Source organism: Mustela lutreola, chromosome 12 (assembly GCF_030435805.1).
Source record: "Mustela lutreola isolate mMusLut2 chromosome 12, mMusLut2.pri, whole genome shotgun sequence".
Taxonomy (NCBI): domain Eukaryota; kingdom Metazoa; phylum Chordata; class Mammalia; order Carnivora; family Mustelidae; genus Mustela; species Mustela lutreola.
The window spans coordinates 3,675,374-3,696,253 of NC_081301.1; the positions used below are offsets into that span (position 1 = coordinate 3,675,374).

General features: G+C 56.6%; 1 protein-coding gene across 3 annotated transcripts in view; it reads left to right on the plus strand.

The window, feature by feature from the left end:
• Positions 1 to 12,845, plus strand: part of AK8 (adenylate kinase 8) — a 114,576-nt gene extending 101,731 nt beyond the window's left edge. For all 3 annotated transcript variants that reach the window (XM_059141294.1, XM_059141295.1, XM_059141296.1), the window contains 2 exons: positions 11,314 to 11,394; positions 12,509 to 12,845. In XM_059141294.1, the coding sequence (XP_058997277.1) occupies positions 11,314 to 11,394; positions 12,509 to 12,746 (319 nt within the window). In that variant the 3' untranslated portion in view covers positions 12,747 to 12,845. The remainder of the gene's footprint in view (positions 1 to 11,313; positions 11,395 to 12,508) is intronic.
• Positions 12,846 to 20,880: the final 8,035 nt, after the last annotated feature.

Sequence of the window (20,880 nt, forward strand, 5' to 3'; positions counted from 1 at the left end):
CCGTGTGGACCCGGAGTGCACTCGTGGACACGTGTGGCCACGCGACACTGCGAACCTGGAGCGGATGGCCGGGGGCTGGGGCAGCGTGGGTGCGGGTGGCGCGGGTGAGTGCTCAGAGTGGGGGACGCGTTTGGACATGAGTTGGACTTAGGGCCTGCCTGCAGCCGGAAAGACCCCGTAGAGAGGTCGACCCTGTGTGTCCAGGCTGAGAGCGGCTGACACGGAGGGGGTCGTGGCTGGCGCACCCGGGCCCAGCTCCCGCCAGCGTTTCGTGCGCCTCCTGTCGTCTTTGCCCTCGGCGCATGCACCTTTCTCTTTGGGAAAAGTTTGCAGAAGTTTCTGCTTCCAGTGATTTGCATTTCATGACTGTCGCGGGAGCATCTGGGTGGCGGTGTGCGAAGGAATTACTCTTTTTTCCCGGTAGTGAAGGAGGCAGAAATTTTAAGACGACTTTAAAATGGAGAGCGGTTATGCGGGGATCTGATCCCTGGGTCATTCCGCTCAAACCAGCCCAGCGCGCTTTGTGCCTCGCCTGGGAAGCTGCCAGGCGAGCCGCTAATTTCCCAGTTAATGACAGCCATGGAGAGTGTTCTCTTGCCCCGGAGAGATTTTAGACCCAGCCGGGTAGATTTGCCATTATCAATTATGCACAGTTTTAAACAAAAAATGGCCAGCGGGAGCCTCTTTTTTGAAGGAGTGGGGAGTAGGCAGCGAGGGCAGCCCGCAGCTGCCGCCTGAGGGCAGGAGGCACGATGCACGGGGTTTTCAGATGTGGCGGCAATGTCTGGCCTTTCGTGTTCAAATTGGACACGTGTCGGAGTAAAAAATACCCAGAGTGAAAATTGTACTGCTCTGGCCATGGACCGTTGGAGACACCAGGGAGGGTGTGTGCCCACAGCTGTGCGGGCAGCTGCAGCCTGGCTCCGTGACTCAGGACGGGGTCGGGGGGCGGTCCCCATGCCGGGGTGCTTCTCCGTCAGGCATCCCCTGCATTGCAATCAACCACTGCCCGTTCACTATGTGCTTGTTTGGCCCTTAGCACATGTCCTGGACAAAGGTTGCCGACAAGGCAACCCCAGTGCCTGCCCTCAGAGAGCTCAGGCCTCGCATGTTCCGAGGTGTGACTCCTCCTACATGTGGCCCAGCTTTCATTTTTTTAGATTTTGATAATCTCTGCATAATTCACTTGCTCCTTCTCCCCAGCCCCCAATGTGGCTGTTTCGAGACACAGATGCCACCTCTCTCTGCCGTTAGACTATGAGGAGGTCTTGTTTTGACATGTCTGTAAAAAGTGGTCACTCCACTTTGTGCCCTACAAGCACCCCATGGGCTGCCGGCATACGAGGACGGTTTTGCAACGGCTTCAATGTTGCAACCTCTCTGGGCGCCCCTTGCGCACGTTCTAGTTAAAGACGAGCAGACCGTCACAAGTGTTAAGGCGTGGTGTCACTTTGCATTCCCCGCTTCAGGGGTGGCCTTTGCCAAATTCCCCTGGAGGGAAGTCCACTCGATTATACTGAAGCCACGGAAGTCACTGCAGCATAGAAGCAGTCACAGAAGCGTGAGCTCTGCCAGTGTCCCAGCCTTGGAAAGAGGCTGAGGCCAGGCTTCGCAGAAAGCTAGGATGGCACCGCGGCCTCCCCGTGGGCTCAGCAGACCGAACAGAAATAGCAGACAGGGGAGGCAGTTGGAGCTTTTATCAGGAAACTGTTTCCCTAGATCAGACTTTCCCAATTTCAGGATCAAATTTGGAAATACAGGGCAGTTAGGGATCTGTGTGTGCCTCCTTCCATATGTCCTTGATCATGCACGTAATTCACGCTTTTACGTATTCTGGGTACAAATCCTTTATGCAGGTCTACATTTGTCAAATATGTTCTCCTGGTTTGTGGTAGATCTTTCATTTTCTTAATGTCTTTTGAAGAGCAGAAATTTTTAATGTGCTCTAACTTCAATTTTTTTCATTTACATGTCATGATTTTGCTGTCCTATCTAGGAAATCTTTAACACAAGGTCACAAAGATCTTCTCCAAGAAGTACCGTAGTGTTGGGTTTTATATTTAGGTTTATGACCTGTGTTGACTTAGATTTTGGGTATGGTATGAGGTTTGGGTCAAGGTTGTTATTATCATTATTTGCATTTGGGCGTCTAATTGTTCCAGCCCCACTGGGTGAAAAACCACTTTTATCCATTGAATTGTATTGTGCTGGCACTTTTGCTGAAAAGTAATTGGCCATATTTGTTGAGAGTCTATTACTGGGCTCTGTTCTGTTCCTTTAATCTATGTGTCTAACCTCTCACTAACACTCATTATCCTGACTATACAGCTTTGAAATCCTTGAAGACCTTGAAATCAATTAGCTCTCCTTCTACCTCGCTGAAGCCAGGTCTCTTCCAGAAACACTCTGCATGTAGCTTTGAGAGTGAACTTGTGTAGAATCTTCAAAAAACCTTGTTGGAATTTTGGTAGGAATTAACTGAATCTGTAATTTGGGGAGGATTAACATATTAACAATATTGAATCTCTGAGTCCATGAACATGGTATAACTCCCTATTTAGTTAAGTCGGATTTCTTTCATCAGGGTTTTGTCGTTTTCAGCGCACAGATCTTATTTTGTTAGCTTTACGTGTATTTCATTTTTATCCTATTCCAAATGGTACTTTTTAATTTTTTATTTTATTTTTTATTTTTAAAGATTTTATTTATTTATCAGAGAGAGAGAGGGGGAGAGAGCGAGCACAGGCAGACAGAATGGCAGGCAGAGGCAGAGGGAGAAGCAGGCTCCCTGCCGAGCAAGGAGCCCGATGTGGGACTCAATCCCAGGACGCTGGGATCATGACCTGAGCCGAAGGCAGCTGCTTAACCAACTGAGCCACCCAGGCGTCCCTTTATTTTATTTTTTAAAGATTTTATTTATTTGGCAGGGAGAGAGGCAAGCAGAGAGAGAGGGGAGAAGCAGGTTCCCTGCTGAGCGGAGAGCAGGATGCGGGTCTCGATCCCAGGACCCTGAGATCATGACCTGAGCTGAAGGCAGAGGCTTAATCCACTGAGCCACCCAGGTGTCCCAGTACTTTTTTTTTTTTTAAAGGGGGTTTTTAAAAATTTATTTGAGGGAGAGAATGAGGGGGGAAGGGCAGAGAGAGAGGAAGAAGCAGGTTCCCCGCTGAGCAGGGAGCCCAATGTGGGGCTCAATCTCAGGACTCTAAGACCATGACATGAGCTGAAGGCAGATGCTTAATTGACTGAACTACCCAGGTGCCCCTGTAAATGTACTTTAAAATCTCAGTTTCCAGTTGTTTGTTGCTGGTACCTTGAGAGTCAACTTATTTTTTGCACATTGGTTTTGTACCCTGTGAGTTCACTAAACTTACTCATTGGTTAGCGTAACCTTTGTGAAGATTCTTTGGTACTTGTATTAGGATGATTATGTCATCTACAAATAGAGAATTTTATTTCTTCCCTTTCAACTTGAATGCACTTTATTCCCTTTTCTTGTCATATTGCATTAAACAGGTTTTCTGGTATGATGTTGAATAGCACTGGTGAGAATGGACAACCCTGCCCTGTTCCCAGTCTTAGAGGAAAGCATTGAGTCTTTCACCATTAAATACGATGTTAGCTGTAGGGTTTTTTTTTTTTTTTTTTGTAAATATCCTTTATTGGGGTGGGGAAGTTACCTTCTATTTCTAATTTGCTTGGAGTATTTATCAGGAATTGCTGTGAAAATCTTGTTAAGTCCTTTTCCTACACCTGTTGAGATGAGTGTACAGTTTTTCTTCTCTACTATAGTCGGGTCAAGTACACTGATTGATTTTTGGATGTTTTGACTTTCATTCCCAGGCAAACCCACACTTACTTGCATACTTCATATGTTGCTAGATTCAGTTTGTGAACATTTTATTGAGTGTTCTCACTTCCGTATTCTTGAGTGATACTGGTTTATGGTTTCCTGCAGTTTTTGTCTGGTTTGGGGTATCAGGAAAAGGCTGTCCCAAAAAGCAGATTCTCTTCCCTCCTCCTCTGGTTTCTGAGTGTTTGTGCAGCAGTGGCGCCATTGTTACTTTGGAATTAGTACTATCCTATGGTTCATATTCTTTGGCCTGTCCATTTATTTGTCCCCAGGTGCATATTAAGAACCTCATTAGAGGGCGCCCGGGTGGCTCAGTGGGTTAAAGCCTCTGCCTTTGGCTCAGGTCATGATCTCAGGGTCCTGGGATCGAGCCCCGCATCGGGCTCTCTGCTCAGCGGGGAACCTGCTTCCCCCTCTCTCTCTGCCTACGTGTGATCTGTCTGTCAAATAAATAAATAAAATCTTAAAAAAAAAAAAAAAAAGAACCTCATTAGGGGCAGCTGTGTGGCTCAGTGGGTTGAGCCTCTGCCTTCATCTCAGGTCATGATCTCGGGGTCCTGGGATTGAGCCCCACATTGAGCCCTGCATTGGGCTCTCTGCTCAGCAGGGAGCCTGCTTCCCTCTCTATCTCTGCCTGCCTCTCTGCTTACCTGTGATCTCTCTCTCTCTTTCTCTCTCTCTCTCTGTGTCAAATAAATAAATAAAATCTTAAAAAAAAAAAGAACCTCATTAAATGGTAAGCTTATTCAAGGCCAAAGAACCACCCCTCCCCCTGCCTTCACCATTACATCTATAAAGTGCATCATAGCACTTATGTTTTACTGAGATAAAATATACTTAATGTAAAATTTACTCTTTTAGCCATTTTTAAGTATCGCAATGGATAGCAGGAAGGACAGTCACGGTGCGGAGTGACCTCACCACCCTCCACGCCCGGAGCTGCTCTCCGCTGCCTCAGCTGGAATTCTGTCCCCGTCAGACACTAACCCCCCGCCCCGCTCCCCATCCCCTGGCGCCCACCGCTGTGTGTTCTGTCTCTGTGCGTTGGGTTCCTGGATGCCTCATAGAAAGGCAACCAAACAGCAGACATCCTCCTGCGTCTGACCGACTTCGCCAAGGGTCGTGTCTTCAGTTCATCCACACGGTAGCAGGTGCCAGGATTTCATTCCCTTTTCAGGCCAAATAGTACTTTCTTGTGTGTCTACCCTGCATTTTGTTAACGTAGTCACCCGCCCACGGACGTCTGGGTAATCCCCGGCTGTCGGCTCCTGGGCATAAAGCCGCTGCGGACGTGGGCGGGCAGAGGTCTGTTGCAGTGCCCGCTTTCCCTCGTTCTGGATATGTGCTCCGCAGTGAACTGGCGGACTCACAGGACCCTGTGTCTGCCAGGACGACGTCCACAGTGGACACACCATTTCACCTTCCCACTCGCAAGGTACAAGCGTCCCACATCCTCGAGACATTCGTTACCTGCTGGGTTTTGTGCTGGCCGCCCAGGCGAGGGCGAAGTGGAGCCTTGTTATGGTCAAACCGTGATGCTTTGTGTAGAGTGTTGCCCCCAGTGGAGCCTTATTGCTTGGAATCAAGAGGTTAACAAGGGTCTGTCTGTCGCTGTGTAGCCTCTCAATTTACCGAATCTGTGCATGGGTTCCCAGAAAGTTCCATCCCTCAAGTTTCAGAGAATTTAGCTCTGGATAAATTTCAGATGATAAGTGTCAAGGCCTTTGAGAAACACGCTTTCTCTGCTCCCCACACAGAGCCTCAGACAAAGTGGCTGGAGGGGGCACCATGAGGGTGAGTCAAGAGATCCCAGCTGCCCTGGGTGACGGAAGATGAGCCCTGTCCTCTCTGGGACTCAGTTTCCCCCTTTTATACACTGAGCAGATCGGATCAGAGCACTGGTTCTTAGCCTTGACCACATACTAGAGTTGCTTGGGGAGGTTTTAAAAATCTCCACTCCCGGGTCTCACCTTGGGCCGATTACAGCTGGATCTCTTGGGAGGTCGGGGACCAGACCTCCATGTTCTCGAAGCTCCTTTGATGCGTCCAGGGCGTGGCCAAGGGTGACACATGGGATTATTAGCACCGTGGTTCCCACTCCTGCTTGAGCACAGGCGGCACCTGTATTTACAAATACGGGTCAGGCAGGTCCCCCGGCCCCTCCCCTGGAGGCTTTGGTGTGGTAGCTCTGAGAGGCGTGACCACAATCCGTATTTCAGACCAGTCCTCCTGACAAATCTTGGAAACACGGAAAGGGGCAGCACTTCTTCAACCTGGTTGTGTCTTTGAGTCACTGCGGATCTTGTGAACAAGTCCACTCCCAATTCAGCGGCCGGGCGGGCGGGCGGTGGTGCTGAGCTCCAAGTTGGGGCTGGGGCTGCGCATCGGGGACCTCACTGAGTAGCGAGGGAGTAGAAGCCTCCCAGGGGACCTTCCGCCTCCCTCCTGAGGCCTCTACTGGCCTCAAGCGGTGGAGATCCCGCCCCTGGTGAGTCCCGGCACCCCCACACTCCCTGCAGGGGTGCTGCTGCCCGCCACCCTGCTGTAGGCATTCTTGACTGTCTTGGTGGTCTCCGTTCCCCCTCTCCTGGCTGTGGGACAGGAAACGAGCAGCAGAACGCAAAACCCCGGCCAGGCAAGGTGCACACAGGACCGTGCGCGTCCCTGCAGAGTGGCTCGGGCTCCCCACTCCGCCCCGCCACCCGGCTCCTGCATGGCGGCTGCAGGCCCTGGGCAAGCAGAAGCTTCCGGCACGGAAGTACGGCTCCTTCTCCAGCGAGGCTGTTCCCAGCGCCTGTTTCAAGTACCAGTTTGGTGTCCTTGTGCTTCTGATCTCGCCAGCCTTTCACAAGCCATTCCCTTGAATGACGACAAGCAGTCTTGATATGCTGGGTTAAAAATCTTTCAATTGGGGCTTGTTTGTTTACGAAACAGCATCAATTATCAGGGATTTCCAAACTGGCTTCCTTTCTACTGGCGTCGGCATCCAGAGCCGCGCCGCCAGCCGTGGTGACAGCCGTGTTTCGGTGTTGCTGCTGGGGACTCGCAAGTCTCGGGGGCGGGAGGGGGGCCCAGCGTGTTTGGAGCGCGGGGGATAAAAGCTTGTTGAAACACCTGTGCTCCCGTGTTCAGACGCTCCCCGATCTCGCATGTTTTATTTGGTGGCTGTTACTTTGCAGCACGTTGTGAATGGAAATCATTATCAAGAATGCTGGGAAGAAGTGGGTTTTCATGGCTCCTGGGCCCCCAGGCTGCAGGGGAAGCTGCCGCGCCCGCTCTGTGGAGGGGCAGCTGCAGCTTTCAGTGGGAACCAGAGGGACTTCTTGGCAGCTGGACAGAAGCAAACCTAAGCAAACAGTGTGGGCAAAATGAGGCTGAGAGAAGATGGGCGGGGGGAGAGAACGTGCCTTGAAGGAGAGAGTGTTTGGCTCAGAGACTCACATTTAAAAAAAAAAAATTACACATTTTCCAGAAGCAAGTGGCATCAAAGAGACTATTAGGTGTCCTTTGGGGGACAACTGCAGAAACTCAAGCCAGCTTAAGCAAAAGAAGAGGTTTATGTATTCATGTCCGAGAAATAGGGATGTGTCAGCTTCAGGTACAGCTTGATCCAGGGCCCCAAACAGTGTCCCTCCTCTCTCTTGGGGTGGGCTTCATTCTCAGGTAGGCTCTCTCAGGGTGCAGACCCCAGACAGCCCCAGGCCCCACACCATCAGCTTAGCAGCCCCAGCAAAAAGGAAACTCCTTTGTGGCAAGCCATGGTGCAGCCTCTCATTGGCCTGGCTTGGATCAGCTTGCATCCTGACCCAATTCCTGTGGGCAGGAGGAGCCACACCTGGGCCTTCTCCATGCCCAGCCCTGTAGCCCTGGGGTGAGTTAACTTCACACACAGCACAGGGATGAGAGAGGACCAGGGTGGCCCCCAGGGGCATCAGGCCCATTGCCAGGCATCTATAAGCCCAGGGAAACAGGGAGTGTCCATGAGCGGCATGGGGAGTGGCCCAGCTGCGCTCCCTCCTCAGTTGGCCTTGGCGTGTCCTTCATCTCAGCAAACAGGAGGCTTTGACTCACATCAGTGACTCAGAACCATCTTTAAGGATTGGTACCCCTCAGAGTGCCTGGGTGGCTCAGTCGGTTAAGCGTCCGCCTTTGGCTAGGGTCATGATCCCAGGGTTCTGGGACAAGCCCCACATCAGTCTCCCTGCTCAATGCGGAGTCTGCTTCTCCCCCACCCCACCCCATTTGTCTCTTTCGTGCTTATGCTCTTTCTCTCATATAAGTAAAATCATTAAAAGATTTTAATGGCAGCCCTTCAGGGCGCCAGGATGGCTCACTTGGTTTGGGGACAGTCTCTTGATTTCAGCTCAGGTCACGATCTCAGGGTTGTGAGATCCAGCCCTGCTCAGCAGGGAGTCTGCTGGAGATACTTTCCCTCCACCTCTGCTCCGTTCTCTCTCTCTCCCAAGAGAATAAATAAATCTTAGGGGCACCTGAGTGGCTCAGTGGGTTAAAGCTTCTGCCTTCAGCTCAGGTCATGATCTCAGGGTCCTGGGATCGAGCCCCACATCGGGCTCTCTGCTCAGCAGGGAGCCTGCTTCCTCCTCTCTCTCTGCCTGCCTCTCTGCCTGCTTGTGATCTCTGTCTGTCAAATAAATAAATAAACAAACAAACAAATAAATAAATAAAAGATTCTTAAAAATAAATCTCAAAAAAAAGAAGAAAACTTGTCAGCCCTTCTTAATATCCAAGATATCTAAAGAACCCCCACAACGCCACACCAAATAAATGAATAATGCAATTAAAACTGAGCATAAGACCTAAATAGACATTTTCCTGAAGAAGACATCCGGATGGTGGACAGACACATGATTGAGCTCCACATCACTCATCATCAGAGAAACACAAATCAAAACCACAAGGAGATCCCACCTCACACCTGTCATTATGACTAAAATAAAAAACACAAGAACAACAGGTGTTGGTAGGGGAGAAAGGGGAGCCCTTGCGCACTGTTGGTGGGAACGGAAGCTCGTGCAGCCACTCTGGAGAACAGAATGAAGATTCCTTAAAAAATTAAAAATAGGACTAGCAGAGGGCCTGGTCATTCTGCTTCTGGGTATTTACCCGAAGACAGCCCAAGTGTCCATCAGTGATGCCTGGATACAGAACGTGGTCTGTAGATCTACTATGGAATATTACGCAGCCGGAAAAAAGGATGGAACCTTCCATTCATGACAATCGATGGACCTAGAAGGAACGATGCTAAGTGAAATAAATCCGAGAAAGACAGGTCCCGTATGATCTCACTCATGTGTGGAATCTAAACAAAAGAAGACAGAACAAATGACCGAACAAACAAAACCCAGAAACAGACTCCTAACTGCAGAGAACAAACCGGTGGTTGCCAGAGGGGAGGGGAGAGAAGGGGGATGGGCGAAATGGGCAAAGGAGATGGAGAGGCGCGAACCTCCGGTTATACAGTAACCGGAAGTCTGCGGATGAGAGACGCGACGTCGGGAGAACTGTCAATAGTATCATAATAGAGCTTCCGGGGGTGACTCGCTCGCTGTAGGAATGGTTCATAGCATAATTCTAATTGTTGGGGCCTGAAACTCACATAACATTGTGTGTCAACTATGCTCCAGTTAAAAATTTTAAAAAGTCATTTATTTTCTTAAAAAATGGCGCCCCTTTGAGAATCTGAGACTCACGGACACATCCCCTCCTGGAAAATACACCTGGTCAACCGTTTGCCTCTGATTCTAGGGGACACGGGTTCCGCAAGGGCACCGGCACAGAGTCCTGGGCTGGGGGTCTCCCCCAGGCAGCGGATCCCAGGCTCGGGGAATACTGGGCTCCCTCTGGTGCCTGCCGAATCGGCATTTCTGGGCCAGGGTGGAGGCCTTCTACATTCTGTAACTTGGAGGAGGCAGCGTGGCCATCCCAAAGAGACTCCACCCCAAGAGGGAGGGCAGGAAGTCTCATCTGTGTGCATTTTTCTCACACTTAGAGCTGCTTCTTGTCTGCATTTACTTACTTGAAAGTGAAGCAAACAAGGCTTTGGGCACACAGGGAGCGCTTGTTGTCACTATGTCATCCCCCGTGGCAGTGGCAGGTGCACACATTGGTCATTGAACCCAGATGTCCGTGACAATGAGCCCATTGAATCTGGTATTCCAGTTCCGCATGGCAGGCTGGTAAACTTGGGAGCTTACTGCAGTGCTTGGCACACAGCAGGCATCCAATAAATGCACGCATGGATTAATTAAAGGATGAATGAGTGAGCAGTGAGTGAGCAATGGAATATTCCAGAAGTTCTTTTTTTTTTTTTTTTTTTTAATTTGACAGAGATCACAAGCAGGCAGAGAGGCAGGCAGAGAGAGAGGGGGGAAACAGGCTCCCCGCTGAGCAGAGAACCCGATGTGGGGCTCGATCCCAGGACCCTGAGATCATGACCTGAGCCGAAGGCAGAGGCTTTAACCCACTGAGCCACCCAGGCGCCCCCAGAAGTTAATTCTTTAAAAACAAACGGGATGGTTCTACGCTAGAAGACACGGCCTGGATTAGAGCTGCGGGCGCTCGCCGTGAACATCACCCCCACCCACCGTCCCACCAGACAGCCCGGCCTTCGCCCGATCCCTCCTGCCAACCCCGCACCACTGACATTGGGGCCAGATGAGTCTTTGTGGCGGCGGCTGTCGTCCGTCCCAGGATGCTGAGCGCCGTCCCTGGCCTCCACCCACTGGATGCTGGCCGCTCCCCTGCCCCTTGCGATCATCACCGATGTCCCATATAGTGCCAGACGTCTTCTTGGGGCAAAATCACCTTGACTGAGAAACCCTGTCTGCAGGTTTTGTATTTGGCCACTTGCAGTAAGGATTTAGGAGAGACTAGGTTAGCAGAAGACGGCCCCGTGTCTCTTCTGCTGGGCTCTGATCCGGGCAGCTTGCTGTCGAAGGCCCTGCTCCCCCGGGTCCGGGGTTCCCGTGCGAAAGAGAAAGTCGGGGCGCTGAGAACAACCCCAGCTCTCTGGGAGGGCCCGGCTGCCAGGGCTCCTGAACTCTCGGGAAGGCTGTCCTGTGTCAAGAGGGACATTCTAGTGAGCAAACCCTGCGCTGAGCTTAGCACACGCTCCCCGTCCTCGGATCTCCAACACCAGGGAACCGGCATTAGCCATTCTGCAGCTGAGGAAACTGAGTCTCGGAGAAGCTGTGTGAGTGGCCCGAGGTCATGTGGCACGTCCCTGCTGGAGGTGCCTTCTAGCCCAGGCTTCCGTGGGGGGGAGGCCTCCGCCTGCCGCCCTCCCTGGCGACCTTGGAGAGCTTGGTAGCCGGAGCCCCTGAAAGGGGGTTCCTGAGGCTCCAGCCACGTGCAGGGAAGACTCCGGCCCCCGAGTCAGGGGCCCAGAGTCCAGCCCGGGGTCCCCTCCGGCTGACCGTGGTGCTGTTCTCTCCCCGTAGGGTGTTTTTCCTGAATGTGCCATTGGATTCTGTCATTGAGCGGCTGACCCTGAGGAGAATCGATCCCGTCACGGGAGAGAGGTTGGTGCCCGGCTCCCTCCCGGCGGCTAGCCATCTGAGGGCTCCGGGGCTCAGGCCTGCTGGGGAGCCTCCCCTGTCCGTCTAGCTGTCCGATGATGCCACAGCTGGCTGGGTCTGGGGACGGCACAGAAGGCTCGAGAAAGGGGGTTCCTCCCGTCTGTTCCTCTGGGCAGTGCCTGTGGACCCTCTGCCTGGAAGAGTAGCCGGGAATTTCGTCCCACTCTGTCCCGAGGAGCAGTTCGGACCCCCGTATGTGACGTGGCTGGCCTGGGCAGGCGGGTGTCCTGGGGACGCGCACAGGGCTCTGCTCTCACGGGGAGGCCCGCCGCCGAGGTGGCTGCCGCGGGAACCCGTTCACCTGGGGGCTGACCCTGAGTCCCAGGCCGACCGTACAATCACCGTGTTGGAGCAGAACCGTAGTCGCAAGTGCCCACAGTCACGAAGGGGTAGAAGCTCCCATGGTCCCCGGCACCCAGGGCCACGTTTCCGGGTAGAGACTCAGGCGGGGAGGGGGCAGGGGCGGGAGAGAAAAGCCGGGATTTTTCTAAACTACAGGCTGGCTTCTCATCCCTGCTGCCCGGGGACGGTCTCGCTGACCCACGTCAAGTCCAGTGGCCTCCGTGCTGCCCTGCCCCGGGCCCCTCCCTGCAGGGACCGTCTGTGGCCCTCGCTGTCCTCTGTGCTCACACTGGCTGTTGCGACGGCCCACTCCCCCCGTCGGCTCCAAGCGCTCGGAGCACAGAGCCCACTTCGTCTGTCTTGCCTCGCGTTGCCATAGCAGACTCATGCGGGCAGAGAGCAGACGCTTGCTAAGCAGAGTTCGGAGGGGGAAGGAGGGGGGGGGGAGGGGAGGAATGAAAGACAGGAAGTGGCGGCTTAGCATAGTCTACTCGGCCCACCTGTCGTGCGGACCCGCACCCTCCCCCGGGAGGGCCCACGCTCTGCGTCCCTGCCGTGCCAGGGCCCGGCGGAGGCTGTGCACCCAGCTGGTGACCGCCCGTGTTTGCTGCTGGTGGGACAGTGGCCAACCGGGTCAGCGCTGGCACAGAGGGCTCCTTCTTCCCTCGCGCTGCGGGCCAGCCCGTAGGTCACCGGCTCCCCCCCCGTGTCGCAGGTACCATCTCATGTACAAGCCCCCTCCGACCGTGGAAATCCAGGCGCGCCTCCTGCAGAACCCGAAGGACACGGAAGAGCAGGTCAGGCTGAAGATGGAGCTGTTCTACCGGAGCTGCTCGGAGCTGGAGGAGCTCTACACGCACGCCATCGCGCTCAATGCCGACCAGGACCCGTACACGGTGTTCGAACACATAGAGAGCGGGATCGTCAATCCTCTGCCCAAGAAAGTCCCCTGATGGGCTCCGAGCAAGGGGTGTCCCGCAGGGAAATGAGTTAATGCCATCCCCAGCCTCCTGGGAACTCAGCCGAGCCAATAAAGAGTGCTGGGTACAGTCGCGCATGTCCCCAGGGTGAGCTGGTGAGACGGCGGCCTTGTCTGGGCTCTGCGGCCCCGGGACAGACAAAGCCCAGGGAGGCAGTGGGGCGCAGGGATGCGGCACGGGCCCTCAGAGCCTCGCTTACGACCGACCGAAGCAGGGGTCGTGCCGGTCCCTGCCCCTGGGGCACGAGGAGAGCTCTCGGCCCAGTGCAGGGCACATGGCAACTGCTCAGGAAATGTAGTTGTCGAACACGCCCCTCTCCAGAGCCGCGCCGTCTCACGCTGCTGGGCACGCAGTCCCCGCACGGCCCGCCGCAGCGCCCTGAGCCGCAGCCGGTCACTGAGCACCAGGAAGGCGGCCAGTGCGGCCGAGGGGATGGTTTTTAAACTGTACTTAATTTTAACTGATTTAAATAGGCATAGCCATGGTGGCTTCCTGGCTGCCTCATGGGACAGTGGGGTCTAGACACACTTAACTGTTGCTGAAGATGTGCCGGAACCTGGGCGCCCCGGGGGCTCAGTTGGTAAAATGTCCGACTCTTGATTTGGGCTCAGGTCATGATCTCAGGGTCGTGAGGTCGAGTCCTTTGTTGGGCTCTGTGCTGGGCCTGGAGCCTGCCTAAGATTTTCTCTCTCTCTCTCTCAAAATAAATAAATAAAACAGAAAGTGCCAGAACCCCTCAGGAGGCCTGCTCTCAGGCCCCGGGGAAACGGCCCCTCTGTACTGCTTGCAGTACACGGGCGTGGACACCGGGGGGCAGGACAGCGACACCCCGGGCTGATGGAGCCCAAGCCGTTGACCATCTTCTGCGAGCTCCCCCTCCTCTCACCTCCCGGGGGACCTCCCGTCTGTAGAGGAGGACGCTGAAGCCACAGAGGGTGAGTGACTTGCTGATCTCCTGGATCCGCCTGCACCGGGACCGGTGCTCTGGGACCCTCTGCCGATGGGCCCTCGGGAGGCCAGGCCGGGCTGCGGCCCAGACTGCAGCTCCAGCCTCTTGCTCTGAGGATGCCCCGGTCCTCTGGGCCTCAGGCCTCAGGCCCCTTCCACCCTGGCGTGGCCCAAACCCCTCCAGCCCTGATGTGACCGTGACCCTGACCCTGGCCGGGCCTCACAGGCCTGGGCCCTCTCTCCAGGGGTGACTTCTGCTGGGCGACCCAGCCCTCAACCCTCTCTCCTTGCCCGGTTCAGGCACTCGGTCCCACCTCCCGAAACTCCACCAGGGGCCTTCCCCTCCCAGACCCCACTTCTTCCCAACCCCCATAGGGAAGGGGGTCTCTACCCTGAAAGTCCCCCGAGAGTGGGCTCCTGCCCGTCGCCCCAGTTACAGACCACATGGCCAGGTTGCAAGCGCCCATGCGTGCTGAGACTCTGCCCGCTCACGCCCAGCACCCCCAGATCACAGGATACAGTAACCCAGGAAGGTGGCCAGCCCTGGCCTGGCTAGGCTGGCTTCCCCAACCCCCCACTTTCCTCCTCTGCGTGTCGTTGCAGATCCCAGAGAATGTGGTCTCACTGCACTGGAACTCTCCGGTGAAACACTGGATGTAAATCCTTAGCCAAAGACACAAAACATTCATTTATTCATATACTAACCCTCATTGTGTGGACGCCCGGCTCTCGGGGCCTGGCCACACCACGGCTCCTCTTCTGCCCCCTGCCGCCAGACCATTAGCGTTTTTTGTTCTGTGAGGCAGGTGATGTCTGCCCAGAGCTTGGGCCATGGGACCAAGCAGCCTGGGTGCCCTGTGGCTGTGTGATCTCAGGCAAGTTACTTAACCTCTCTGGATCCTTGCAAAATGAGCAAAACAGTCATTGCCTTGTGGACTTGTGGACGATGCTGAGCAAGTATGGGGGATTAGTGCATGCAGATTAAAGCCGAAATAGGGCCGGCCCAGCGTCCCCACGGAGGAAGGCCTTGGCTCCAGCTCACCTAACCCACCACTCCCCCACAGGTCAGTGCTGCTTTTACCGTAAACCAGGATGCCGGGGCCCAGAGAAGTTAAATGATTTGTCCGAGGCTGCAGGTGGCAAGTGACATGGAGGGGTCAGCGCCCACATGTGCCCTCCGGGTCCCCGAATTCCACCTGAGCCCAGGGTAGGGGAGGGCACTTGCTTTCCCCACTGTCACCGCCAGGATGGCCCCGAGGAGGGGCTCCCCAGGGACTAGGGTTGCTGTGCTGGTCCCTGGCGGTCCCTGCCGCCTCTCGTGTCCCACCGCACCCTGGATTCCTCAGGAGCCAGGGCGCTGGGCCGTGCGGCACTGCCACAGCCAGGGGAACAGCGTGGGCTTCCTTGAGATGCACTGGGGGGGCAGTCCAGGGCGCACCCCTCGAGAGGGGTGTGCGGCGGGCTGGGGCACAGCGCAGGGTCGGCCCAACCTGCTCCGGCTCGTGTGCTCCGGCTCGTGTAGATCGGTCTCCGGCACGGCCCCAGTGAATGGCCATCATCTCCTCCCCGCCCCCGCCGGCCCTCGTGTCACTCTGCAGAGCCACGCTGCCTCACTCCTTGCTGGGGGGCTGCCGCCGGCCAGGCCCCCCCAACTGCAGCCCTCGGCTCCGGCTCCCGGCCTAATCGCGCGGCTGGGCTGGACTGTGCGAGCATCCAGTTCCCGCCCCGGCGATGCTGGCTTGGGGCTTCCCGGCCGGAGAGGCCCAGGCCCCTGGGGCTGGAGGACAAACGGCTCGCGGATTTCTAGATCAGGTGCGCGTAGCCACCCGGAGTCTGGATCGGGTGCGTGTGGCCACCCGGAGTCTGGATCGGGTGCGTGTGGCCACCCGGAGTCTGGATCGGGTAACTTGCGCAGGCACGGATCGCTTTCGACCTTATCTCCATTAAAGCAGCTGCTGGGGTCATTTCCCATCTTTTATCTAACGTCCCGCAGACTCTCACTTGCTCTCGGCTCGCAGCGTGGCTGACGACTGCCCTCCTGCCTGTCCTCTCCCTTCCCTCCTCCCCCGGCAGCGGAGATCCAGGGCAGCGGAGATCCAGGGGTGCCGAGGCCCCTTTGGGGTGTCTGCCGGCCCCACCCACAGCCTTCACAGGTGATTCTACTGTGGGACCGGGGTGACACCTGCTGCTCACCCTGAGCGGGCCCACCGGCTTCTCTGTCCCGGGACTCTGGGAGGAGAAGCAAGGGCGGCGGGTGACTCTCTTCTTGCTGCTTGCAGGAGGGAGGCCTGTTTGAGCTCCGCCTGGCCCGGGCGCAGCCCAGCAGGACGGCAGAGCGGGAAGCAGGCAGATGCCTGCTTTATGCACTCAGCACATCCCCGCGCCCCCCATGTGCCCGGCACTGGGGAGACAGCAGACAAGGGGAGAGATGGACTGTGCCATCGCGAAGCTTCTGCTTTACAAAGACGGAGAAAGACAGATGAGGGACAAAGACAGACCACCTTATTTCTGATGGTTCTTGAGTCCCATGTCGGCCCTCGGGGCCCCTGGCCTCCCAGCACGCTCCCCTTCTTTGGCCTTGAGTGTCAGACCAGGTTCTCAGGCACAGCGGTGCGGTTAGGACTAGCGTGGGCAGGTGCCCAGGAGTTGGGCGAGTGGGCAGGAGAGACTTCAAAGGAAGCCAGGGCTCAGGGCTCAGTCCCCGAGGGGTGGCTCAGGGCACCTGGAACCCCCGTGCCACACGACCCGGACCCGCAGATCCCTCTCCCAGGGTCCCCAGGAGAACGGCCCAAAAAGGCTCTGCAGGGAGGTTCTGGGTCTTAGCCTCAGACTGGAAACCACAGAAGTCTCCCACGGTTGGTTTTGTTTTAGTTTAAATTCCAGTTAGTTAACATAGAGTGTTATACTGGTTTCGGGTGCAGGACACAGCCATTCAGCACTTCCGCACCTCACCCCACGCTCGGCACCGCTCATCACCACGGGTGCGCCCCGGATCCCCAGCACCTGCCGCCTGTCCCCCTCCCGCTGCCCCTCTGGTCACCAGCGGGGCCTGTGTCTGGTTAACAGTCTGTCTCTGGGGTCGCCCCCCTCTCTCCCTTTACCAGTTCTGTTTCTTAAATTCCACCAGCGCGATCACGCGGGGTCAGTCCTCCTCTGACTTATTTCGCTTGGCACAGTGCCCTCTAGATCCGTCCACTGTTCACAGAAACCAGAGACTGTGAAGTCACCCGCGGGGGGCCTGGCTGAGGCGGGGGGCCGGGGGCCCTTCCGGGGGGAGCCCCGAGCTGTCGCGGTGCAGTGCTCACATGTCGTAGCCACACGCTTAACGGTCTGTGGCCTCTGTGGGATGTGTTCCATGTTCACGGTTAAAACAGAAGACGTGTGAAATCAGCCTAAGCAGAACACACGCGTGACTGGGGAGAACCGGGAGGAAGACGCCATCGGGTGTCCGCAGAAGGAAGCGTGAAGGGCGGGTTCAGCCCACGGAGGCGGCGCGGCCGTGCTGGCAGCCAGGAGGTGGCCAAGCGACGGGGTGGTGTCGCCCGCTCTGACGCCGGCAGCGATGGGAGGCCTGCCTCGCCCATTGTTGAGAACGTGGAGCCGAGGAAGCTGGGCAGGGCTGCGGGGGTGGGGAAAGTGCCATCGGTCGGGGTCACCTGGAGGAGTGCGGGGGGCGGTGCCCGAGAGCTGATGGGCTCAGCAGGCGGCCCCCCTGAGTTCCTGCCTCTGTGGGCGCACCCAGGCCGGGGCCCTGCTTCTGGGGAGGTTTTGTGGCCACGTGCAGAGGGCGGAGCTCAGAGAAGCCCAGTCGGGAAGCAGCGTCGGGTCCCTGGAGTGTCACCCCTGCCCTGGCCTCCACCACAGCCACCGCCTAGACGGCGTTAGGGTGGCAGACGTCCTTATGACCCACCAGAGCTCCCGTGTCGCTTTAGGCAGTGGTTTCAGGGGCTTCTAGAAGCCTGGTCCAGCTGTGGGGGCCAGAGTGGACACTCGGTAGATCCATCCCGAAGTGGACTCAGGACTCGGGAAAGGACCACCAAACTGCCACAGAAGACCACTGGCTCCCCAGCTTTGGCTAAAACCAGACACTACCTGCACTGCCCAGCTGTCTCACCTGGTCCAGGAGCCACGGCACGGAGCCTGTGTGACAAGGCTGTCACTGCCGAGTGTGGTACACAAAGTTCCCCAGCTTTAGACCCGCTGGCCCGGCCTCCCCCCGCCCGCACCGCACCTGCTCTGACGCCAGCAAGTCCAGTTCTTTGGCAGGGACTCTGATGGTCCCTCTTGGCCTAGGGGACAGTCCCCACCAAGCTGCTCACTGACCCTACGGCCCCGCCATTGTGGAGCTGAAGGAGCATCCTCTGGGGTCTCCTGGGGAACGTGGTCGCTGGTGGGCTCTGGCCTCTCAGAACCGGTCCTAGCGCGCTAGTGACCTCTGTCCTCCCAGGGATGCCGTTCTGCGTCTGAGCCCCATAGGCTTCAGCTGCCCGTCATCCTGACACAGGTGTCCTCGCCCGGGGGCCTCAGAGCCCTTGCACATCACAGGCTCCCCATCTTGGCTTCTGTTCTCCTCCCTCTCGGCTGAACTCCCTGGTTTCTGCCAGCGCCGGTCCCGCGGCAGGGACTGTCCCTCCCGTCGTGGGCGAGGCTGAAAGTCACCCTGGTATTGACCTGGGGGGGCGGGGGGGCTGGTGCAGATGAAGCCACCCCGTAAGGCTGCAGGTGACCCGAGGGTGGCCTCCTGGTCATCGGAGATGCTCTCCTAGAGCCAGGGGCATGGGACTGGTCCGCAGGCCACTGGGATCCTGGGAATCCAGGGATGCGGCGTTTTCGAGTCCCTGTCCCATGTCTGAGTTCGCCTCAGGAGGCTGACTCGAGGCCAGGGGACCTTGCCCGCAGGCACACTTGCTGCCAGCTCCCGGCGGCCCGCCAGCACCACGCCACCTCCGACCTCCCTTGTCACTCCTGAAGCCCTTCAACAGGCTGCCTCGGTTCCGCAAGCACAGAGGAGGGGGAAGGTGAGGCGGGGAAGGGGGAACCTGGACATGGGGGTGAAGAGCTGGTTCCCGGTCGGAGCCCTGGTTCTCAGGGAGCCCTGAGCAGCCGCAAACACCACGGCCCGGAGACTGAGCCCCGAGCCCCCGGGGGGGCAGCACCCCCCGACCTCTGGGCACGGCGGGAGAGCCGCCCCAGGCCCACAGGTGCGAGGGGTCCCAAGGCAGGAAGCTACCCCGCCCGCCCCGCGCTGGGCCACTGGTTGCCAACAAAGGGACAAGGAGGTGAATGTGATCTTCGAATCGAATCTTCGAGGCAGAAGACAAGACATTACACGTAGGGAAAGTAACTTGACAGTGGAGGCCAGAGAACAGCGGAACCAGAGTTTTAATGTGCTGGGGGTAAGCGAGAAACAGAACTTCTTTTCCTCACCATATCCTGTGAAAATACCCTCCAAACGTAAGAATGGGGGAAAATGCATGTAAACCACTTTTTTTTTTTAAGATATTTTTTATTTATTTGACAGAGAGAGAGGTCACAAGCAGGCAGAGAGGCAGAGAGAGAGGGGGAAGCAGGCTCCCCGCTGAGCAGAGAGCCCGATGCGGGACTCGATCCCAGGACCCTGAGATCATGACCTGAGCCGAAGGCAGAGGCTTTAACCCACTGAGCCACCCAGGCGCCCCTGCAAACCACTTTTTAAAAAGAGAATTAAATACATTAATCAGGCAAACAAAAGCTGAGCAAATTCATCACCAGCAACGTGATGCTGGTGCTTGGAGGGGAGAAGATCAGAGATCATGGAGGTGGGGTCCCCACAATCAGATTGGGGCTGCGCACCCACGGGGGGGTGTCAGGGAGCACACAGCCTGTAGCCACCCACGAGCCCAGAGAGGAGCCCCGGAAGGAAGCTGGTGTTGTTGGCCCCTTCATCTTGCCTTTGCCAGGCTCCGGAACCGGCGTCTGGAAGCCCCGTGAGCACCCACGGTACTTGGTCACGGACGCCAGACCGAAGACAAGTGAGTGTGTCAAACGGTGGCTTTGTGTGTCGGGTGGCTCGCGCGTGTAGAAATCTGGCACGAAGCTTGGGGTGTGAATGGGACATCGGCTACCTCTGCCTTTGTTTCAAGCTTCCTGGATGTTGCGTGTTCATAAACTAAGTATTTTGTGGTTATCACTCAGGAGCGACACGCGTTCTCAGCCTGACAGTCCCTGCTCTGTGTGGGCCACTTGCTTGTCCACAATTATGGTGACTAGTGCTGGGTCGGGGCAGAAATCCACCACGTTGTTTGCTTTTCATTTTCCCAGCCTCGTTCTAGATTTTTTCTCTTTTCTTGCATTTTGGGTTGTTTAAAATCATGCTTTAATTTTCACCCTGGATTAGCTTAATCATAGACCCTTCTACTCTCCACGTGGTGACTCCAGAGAAAACTCTGGAGTCTCACACGGCTTCGCTCGTCCTGGTCCTAGGCCACACGAGGGTCGAGGGAACGGAGCGCCTCGTGGGCCCGCGTGTCCGGCGCGCGTGCGTGGCTGCCGCCTGCTTGGCCTCCAGCGCGCCCCGTCCCCACCGCGCCCCGGCCCGGCCGCTCCTCGGACCTGCCTTCCGCCCACCGGAACCTCCGTTAGCGCTGGTCTGCGGTGATGCATCATTTCCCATGTTTGCCTGAAAACGTCACTTTCATTCTTAAAAGGCGAGCCTGCGGCATTCTGCCTTTTAGGTTGGCGGCTCCTTTCCTTCCCCGCGCCGGCGTCTGCCGCTTTTGCTCCGAGCCATCGCCTTCGGCAAGTCCTCCTCGGGGTCTTACTACGCCTCCTTGCAAGGGAACCTGTCTTTGTCTCGCTTATGAGTTTTCTCTCTGCCTTCGGCTTCGGGCAGTTTTACTACCACTCCGAGCCCCGTTGCTCGGTTGCTCATCCTGTTCTAGGTCCCGCTCTCCTGGGGGCTCCCGCAGGACAGTTACGGGGACGTCCCCGTGGAAGCCCCGGGGCGCCACTTCATGTAGGACGTCTTCGGCAGACATGATTTAAGGGACACTGTCGAGAACCCGAGGCTTCATGTGCTACTGACCCTCTACCGATTCCTTCCCTCACGTTCCTTGTCCCTCGTTCTGGAAGAAACCCAAGGCCCCCCGCCCCGACCCATGGAGTCGCCCCTGGCCGCTGT